The 8,652-nt window shown below is 39.3% G+C and overlaps 1 protein-coding gene across 2 annotated transcripts in view; it reads left to right on the forward strand.

Annotated features, from left to right (window-relative positions):
* IPMK (inositol polyphosphate multikinase) overlaps positions 1–3,357 on the forward strand; it is a 59,852-nt gene extending 56,495 nt beyond the window's left edge. Inside the window, exons 6-7 of one of the 2 annotated variants that reach the window (XR_015773212.1) lie at positions 365–1,084; positions 1,942–3,357. Coding sequence is in view for 1 of the 2 variants with exons in the window: in XM_005533624.3 (XP_005533681.1) it covers positions 365–999 (635 nt within the window). In the remaining variant the exon portion in view is untranslated. Of the gene's footprint in view, positions 1–364 lie in introns of both variants that reach the window. The other variant, XM_005533624.3, reaches the window with a different exon arrangement.
* The last annotated feature ends 5,295 nt before the right edge of the window (positions 3,358–8,652 follow it).

Genomic DNA, 8,652 nt, shown 5'->3' on the forward strand with positions numbered 1-8,652 from the left:
ACGCTCATAATAACAAGCTTCTTAAGCCTATTTATACATGGAGAATTTGATGGGTCCCTGCCCAAAACTGTCCAGATACTCGTTAAACTGACCTGGGAGTAGGAACCATGTTCATTTACTATGTACTTGGTACATTTACTTACACCCCAATCCCAAGCTGTAGTATTACACAGCAGGTGATGTGACTGAAGGTCTTAGAGTTCTTAGGTTCACTTTGGGTTTAGTTAATAATTGCCTGAACAGAAACTACCTGAATGGTGTCTATTCCTTCAAATAAGAGCTATACTCATCCCCCAAAAAATAAAAATCGTTTGTTTTCCGTTCAGAAATTAAAATAATCCAAGTATGTGTGTATTTCTTGCAGGCATCTCAAAGTTTTTCCACAGTGGGTACTGCTTGAGAAAAGATGTGGTAGCTGCCAGCATTCAGAAGGTTGAAAAAATTTTGGAGTGGTTTGAGGGCCAGACACAACTCAACTTCTATGCAAGCTCATTGCTGTTTGTCTATGAAGGTTCATGTCAAGCGACAACTGTGCGGTTGAGTGATGTCACCTTGTCAGAGAAGAGAAGGGTGCCCAAAGGCCTGTTAGCAGGTGGAGATGTATTGGAGTATAATAATAATATTAATGTAATAAATTCTACAGAGAATGGAAAAATTGAAGCCTCTGTAAGTAAAAGCTTGTCTGAATTTTATGCACTTCACAAAAAGGCATGCTCGAAGAAGCACCACAGTCAGCTCTCTCTAAAAGTTGAAAACTCAGAGCAAGACCATGTGTGGAAAACCAGCACATGCATTACACAGGAGCACCTAAATGGAAATGTTCTACCCCAACTGGAAAAAGTTTTCTATCACATGCCAGCAGAGACCAAGGAAAGTGCAAATGTTGAAGTTCGAATGATTGATTTTGCTCATGTGTTTCCTAGCAACGCAAAGGATGAGGGCTATATTTATGGTCTGAAGAATCTAATCAGAGTACTGCAAAATATTTTGGATAACTGAATTCTTTGCTATGTTTTTTATTGGGGGCCAATGATAAAGAGCAACAACATGAAGAATTTCTGCACTTGCAGTGCTGTATAACTGGGTTTGTATTGTTCTATATTTTATTTGTCTTTGTACTTTTGGTAGAAGGGTTTAACTTTTTTATAATTTCACTCAGGAAAAATACTGATAGTTAATTAGGAAGTGTGAAAGGATGAAGATATTTGAGATAAAGCAGGATGAGTAAATTAATAGAATGAAATTTATGTGGTTGACTTAAGTCCAAGAACTACCAGAAGCAAGGGTTATGTTAGTTCCTCTAATAACTTTAGCATAGATTATGTTTTTGCCCATTTAACTTTGACACTGAGCCACATCTCCATTAAGAGGTGTTTAGAAAATAGACTGAAAGTCGTAAGGTGCAGGATTGATGTCTGCAGTACTGCCCTTGTGTTTACTGTATTTGAATAACTGGAGTAACTCTGCATGGAGAGAAATCCTGTTCTGAAGCAGCAGTCTCACCTGAAGCCAATGCATCCCAAAGTGCTTTTCCATGTCATGGGACAATATTGTTCTTTCAGTCCTTCCCCCTTTGTGGATGTCTGTAGCCGATGTTCACCACAGATGAGCTATCATGTAATTTGTGTTGAGGTGCTAAGAAAATGCTGGAGTACAATAGCATAATAGGCTTGAACTGCACAACTTCTAGAGAAACTGTTTGTTCTTAAGTACAAGTGAAAGAAGGCAAATGCAAGATGTTCAGGAGCTAATTTGGTTTAGGAGATTGTCAGTCTGTTAATGGAGTGTCTGATGCTGTGATTAAGGAAAGTGTCTCACTCTGTTCTCATGGCCCTGCTCTAACAACATTGCTTTAAAAAGCAAACTAATAGAATGGGGAAACAAGTGTTTTGGGTGAGTGTACAGAGCTCTTCTGGATGTAATCAACTTTTATTTTTGCAGTGAGTGTTTGATGCTTCCACTGCTGGGGAGCACTGACTGGAACCACAAGCAATACAGGTGGAAGAGCCTCCTGTGAGATCATTTAGCCTTGGAGCCACTAGGTGTGCCACCGCTTGTGCCAGTGGAGCTGTGGCTCTCCCGTCCTGGGGCTGCAGACACTGCAGGTTTCTTTAGTGACATACAGGCAAGCTGTGTTATTTGAAAGCTGTCCTATTTCCTTCCTTTTCACAAGAAAAATTCAACTTCTGTGTTGAAGACTTGAGATCAGTATGATGTGTCCAAAGCAATTTTGGTGTATCTCTTCTGTATGCTGTGTATGTAGCTGTGCTGCCATGCATATTACAGTGAGCTGTATGAAAAGTGGGAATGGAGGAGTCTTGCCATCCCTAGAGTAAGATTTTAATGCTTAAAGCATTTCCAGGATGAAAATGTTTTAGAATGGATTTGGTCATTGGAAACATACATCTTTTTCATGTGGACTTAGTGACCCTATGGCCTTGCTGCTCTCTCTGTATGATGTTCTTCACTATGCACTCAGCTGTGTACAGCTTGACAAGTTCATTGGACATCTGTTTTCTACATGACAAAAAGATTCATATTTTTCAAGCAAATACGCTTGAAATAATAGTTTTTTTAATAAAGCTGAATTTTTAGCTCTATTTGAGAGCTTGGTTTAATTGGGAGAAACAGGGTATTACTGTGTATAGAATTACATGGTTTAAACTTTAGAGCTCCAATTGGCCAATACATTCAAGACTGAAACCAACCTTTTAGTAACATGATATTTCAGAAGTATGGGAAAAGGGGCTTGCAGGAAGGGTGAAAATTCCAGTGTGTTGAAAATTTTATGGGAAATACAGTGAAATCTGACAGGGGAAGTACCAGGAAGAGAGGGACTTTTTTCCTACCTGGTATTTCTCTTGCACCTTATAGTTAATATATTCCCAACTCTCTGTGATTTGATTAATTTAAGCCATATTTTAGAAAGAGTTTGTGGTTTTGATTGCTTTTTCACTGGTTTCTCTGTTATAGTTTTGTTGTTCTATCCCGTAAATAGTCAATGCTAGAGTAGTCCAGACTGGTAGTGGCCTTGTATGATAAAGTTACAAGGTTTTATAAGAAAATATGGGCAAAACCATTTAAACATCATCATTTTTGTCCTCTATAATTCATCTCTTCTGGATTTTAATCCATTTTGTACCAGAGAAATGAGGCATTTTCCTCAAGTCAGTTATTGGAAAATGATTAGTATGCACTTAGTACCATGCACTCACCTGTTTCTGCTTTAAGATACATGTCCTCAGTGTTTGAATGCTCTTTAAGTATTGATTGTTTTGTTGGCTATGGCAGTATTTGTAACACGCCTGGAATATTGTCAACCTGTCAGAATATTTTGAATAAAAAAATTTTATCATGGTTTTTGTACCAGTAGTTATTATGAATGTATTTCTGATAATTTAAAATGTAGCTTAAGAAATAACAGTATTTTTCATTGGAAATTGTGTAAATAAAGCTTGCCGTGGAGATGTTTGGATATAGTGCCAGCTGTGAGTTTGAGCCTGCAGAGGCCTTACATTCACACTGTTCTTGCAGATTTTAGACATGATGTGTCTTGTGTCTGAGCCAATTGTTTTCAGTTACAGTTGGAAATGTATTTACAGAAATCATTAAGCATTACAGAAATCAATAAATGAATCATTAAATGTAGAGTTACATTTCTATGTAATTAGAAAATGAAGAGGGAGACAATGGGTCACTGAACTGATGGGTACTCTCAATGATTGATCTCCCTCTCTCTCAGCAATGCCCCTTTTGTTCTCTGGACAAAGAATGCAGGATAGGCAACCATTACATGGAAATCTTTACTGGAATGGTTATAAGGCTTGTAGATATTTATGTCCCATAAAACAGTGGGTTGCTGCCCCAGCCTAGTGTGTAGCTGGGTGCTAGGCCTGTTGAGGAAACTGATGATTATATGCAATAAGAGTTGGATTTAGCAGAACCAACAGAACTCATGCAGTATTTTCACTCAGGGACTCTGAGAATATAGGCTTCTGAAGCCTTTCTGCCTAGGTGATGTGAGAACTGGGCTTAGGCTTACCTAAGGAGAACTTGAGATGTATAAATTTTATGAAAAACATTTACAAATGTATTTTTGAATATGGGTGAAATTTGTTGCATAAATTGCATTGGAAGTTATTATGCCACTGAAATAATTAGAATAATTTAATCAGTTTGTTTTATGAACTGAACTGGAGACTTTACTTGTAGTTGTGATTCTGATGAAACTTGGACTGTTTCATTTTTTTTCTACTGTAGTGCATAACCAGAGCATTCTTTTCCATAATTGCACAATTTCATGGAGAACTTTTAAAAGTACTGAGTAGATTAGGAAATCACTAATTTCCATTAAATTGATTAAAAGAGTGTGTATGTTATGAAAATATTTCAGTGCATGTACTATTGTAAGTAATGTTAACATGCCGTGAGTCTAGAACCTCAGTAAAACTTCTCACCTGCACTGAGCTCCTGATCTGAGTCTGGATTGTGCAGAGTTTAAAATGGGCCTTCTCAGCTGTAACAGCAGCAGTGGTGAAGGAATGGCTCCACCTGGCCATATCAGATGTGCAAGAGTGTTTACATTATGAACCTAAAATTATTGGAGTGACTTGCTCACTTCATGATGCGAAGCACAATCAAATGTAGGATGACACTGGAAGAGTGAAGACTCACATCCACAGTTGCTGTTTAAATTTAGGATTAGTTGTTCATTCTCCTAATTTCTTTAGGGTTTTTTTTCCCTACATGCAATTTCCTCCTGAGTGGCCTTGCCACAGGTGACATCATGATGGCAATTTGTATATCCTAAAAAGCTTTTGCCCTGTAACTCCTCATGAAGTGACACTATTGAAAAACACCGTAAAATGTGTCGAATACTGTGGGAATACGCTCTCCCCTGAACAAGCAGGAATGGCTGCTGGTGGACAGCATGATTTGATGGGAGACTGGATCCATAGGCTTTGTGCACGTTCTTTACTCATGAGCTGAAGAGGACGTTCTGGAGGCAAGGTGAGTGACAGCTGAATTGTGTGGAGTTTTGCTTCCCTCACTGCAGTTCAGGTGGAGGTTTGGGTTTAAGGAGGTAGTACAGCAGAGAGCAGTGAGAGTTCCTAAGGAGACCTGAGCAGGACACTGGGTCCATGCTGTATCACAGAGAATGGCTACAAGTAAAATACAAAGGCTGCAGATCTTTGGGTGTCCCACAGACAATATATATATTGTGCTTATTCATTGGGTTAAGACAGGATGGTATCTGGGAAGTGCATTCATCACCATAGCCATGGGTGAAATAGTGTCTGTTTTTCATGTACACAGCAATCTGTAAACAGAAGCTGCAGTAGAAAATAGTCATCCAAAGGGAAAATATGTTCGAAAGGGAAAAATAAGCAAACTAAGGGTTGTACCACAGAAAACATATTTCAATAAATATCTTTAACTCTGGTCTTGTTTAGTGGAGATGGGCCTTGTGGATTTGGAGTTAAACCTGTTACACGACATTCAGTAGTGAAGTCAGAACAAAGGTACTTCAAAACACTGTAGTTTGAATTATGTACATTGGTTCAAGTAGTTATTTCATAGGTCACATTTTAAAAAAGAAAGTAACTTCCAAATGCAATGTGTTGCATGTGACTAAATGAAGCTACAGTGCACAAAGACACTTTAATCCTCTGGGAACTGTATTGGAATGTAGATGAAACCATGTGAAATTGCACCTGATGTGTTTTCAATAATTTTTGAGATTTAAAGTTCTACATTCAGTATGGTTGATGAATGAATGTCTCTAGTCTAGTCTCAGTTTCTTTGATCTAAGTGTCTAAAAGTGCCCCTTAATCTCCTCTGATCTGTGTTTGTAATTTCATTTGCTATTTTCTGACATTCCTGGACCGTAGGGAGCATTGTTAATACTACCTATGTTTATTCTATAGGACATTGTGCTGTGCTACCTGCCAACTTTTGTAACATAATTATTAGTAATATTTAGGGTCATTCTAATAGCTGTATATTTGGAAAATTATTAAAATTTTCTGCAAGTGACTTGGAAGTATAATTGGTTTCTTTTAAATACAAGAAGATTGTTGAGAAAAAAGTTTATTTGACTATTACCTGTACTGATGAATTTTTCTTTCTTTCCTTCTTTCTCCTTTTTTCTGTGCACTCTGTAATGGGTTTCCCTTGGATTTACCAGGTTTGCCTTACCACCATATTTTTGTCATAGCATCCCATTGCCGTTGTTTATTGGGAATACCTGCTGAGTATACAAGATTCATGTCTTTAAAATAAAAAAAAGAAATTCTACAATCCTTTAAACTCATCCTGGAAAACCCTTAACAGGACCAGAAGAGGCTGTATATGTTGTTGATTACAAGTCCTTTTGCATCCAACATCAGGTCCCAAACTCCAAAAGCATGCAGGAACAGCCTTAGTGCTTCACTTTTAAGTTGGTTTGGAGGGGGGATTATTTATTTATTTCTTTTTTTTTTTTTTTTTTTTTTTTTTTTTTAATGTGTTGTCTTGCCTACCTGTCATGATGTAGAGCAAAGGATGGGACCACCATGCTTTGAGATGATTTATTGCTTGAGTAGGCCAGATAAGATCAGTCTGAAGGCATGAGGTTTAGAGGAGCAGCAAGTCAGCCATAGCTCAAGGTAGTCACAGCTTTCTTCTCCACACAGCAGTATATAACATTTTGGTCCAATAGACAGTTGACACAAAACTTGTTTCTACTTATTAGCCTATCACCTTTGCTTAATTTTGCTGCACTGCATCTTTGTGTTAGCCACTAAGCTGAGAGGTCACATACACACATCTCTATTACAGTTTCTAGATCTCTAGCCTACTCTATTACTCAGTTATTACAGCTCAAACCTCAAACTATTTTACCTAATATAATTTCTTCCCTACTCTAGGCATATTCTTACTTATAACTATAGAGACCTAAGTTTTTAATTTCTCTACCCAATGTCTGTGTACCTTCATCATTGCATTAACCCAAGCTCTTTCCAAGGCTGCAGATTGAACCCTTCATCATCTGTAGAAGTTTCTATTTTTTCCATTTCCCACATTTTACAAAGCTTTGTAAATGCGTTCAGTAGTCTTAAGTATTGTGCCATGGCTCTATGCAGCCTTCCTTCCCATGCATGAGAATTGGAAGAAATTACGGGGTGAGGCTGTAACTGGCAAAAACCACACTATTGTGAGGAACTAGGGTTTTTTTTGTGTTTTGAATTTAAAAAATGAATAGTGGTTATGCACTGAAGAATCTTGTACAGAAATCCCCATTTCCTTGTTGGTTTAAAGTGAAGAAGGAATCACACTCTGATGCCTGCTCTCATCACTTGTCGGGGGCATTGACTGGCTGAGGCTTACTGTCTCTGCTCTCTCCTTCCTTTCATACATGTGCATGTTTGAAGACCTGTACTGTGAAATACATCAGGGAGCTGATGTGGCTGAGAACTGCCTCAGACTAAGAAAATGCCATGTGAGGAGATGTGGAGAGGAACTGGGGAACTGCATAGAGCCCCCACATAGGGGGATATCCAGGATGGACACAGAGTTCAGGCTGTCAGGATATGGCCCTGTGTGACAACCAAATATACTATTCTCAGCACAAAGACCTACTCATGAGTCTCTGCTAGCTTAGCTCTTGGGTTTGTGTTCCACTGCCTCTGTGCACAGCATGACTGATGCCTGGCAGATGCCAGATTTTACAGTCCCACTTAACTGACACGTAAATTAATACTTTTCTGCTCTCCTGGCTTCCTCAATTTGGCTCATATTCAGGGAGAGAAGTGCCTCTTCTGTGTGGAGGAAAGATGGGCTGTGGGAGGGGAATGGGTGTTAATCTATTCAGTGCAGGTAGGTCAAGGGCAGCTGCAGGGGAGCTGCAGGTTGTACTCTGGGGGAGCCCAGGGCCAGAGGCTGTGACCTGCTGGCCCTCTGTATAATGAGGGCCCCAGGGACCTGTGGCCTGGCAAGGGGACTGGACACTTGGAGCCAAAATAGGAGTGGAGGAACTCGGACTTTTGTGCTCAGACTGTGAGGGAATAAAAGCCAAGGGGCTCCTCGAAGGAACCATCTGGATTTATTTAGTTACTTGGTCATTGCACCAAGCTTAAATTAAGAATTTGAACGTCTGAGACTCTGCCATAGGAAACCTGGGTCCATGCCCATAAGGTAACCCAGTGTGAGTGTGGGGTGCAGCTGCAGAGGGGCCTTGGTCCAGCTCAGGTGGTGTGCAAGAGTGAATGTCAGAGTGGTCCTGGATACTCAGGGAAGTTTCCTTAACTATGGAGTGTCTCAAGAGCCATTTAAAAGTCTTGCTTTTAATATCAGACATTTCACTTATCTCTGTTGCTGCTCTGCTGATTTTGCTTATTCTTTTCATCTTTCTTGCCATCCCCAAATGCAGACTTCCTCTAAATGTACCTGTAGTTTGTGGTTTAGACCAGCACAAGATTTGAGGATACATACAATCTAGAATAAGAACTGTAAAATACCTGCCATATACACATTTTCCTCTGGCCATCTCTACACTTCCTTTGACCTTGAACAGAACAAATAAATCCAACCAGTGTGTTGTGCAGTGTATCTGAAGGGCAGCCAATTTCCTGTTGTCCTGGATGGCAGTAAAGGATTGGTGTCAGCACACTT

Source organism: Pseudopodoces humilis, chromosome 9 (assembly GCF_049639895.1).
Source record: "Pseudopodoces humilis isolate 2021_Gansu_Grassland_sample_001 chromosome 9, ASM4963989v1, whole genome shotgun sequence".
Classification (NCBI taxonomy): domain Eukaryota; kingdom Metazoa; phylum Chordata; class Aves; order Passeriformes; family Paridae; genus Pseudopodoces; species Pseudopodoces humilis.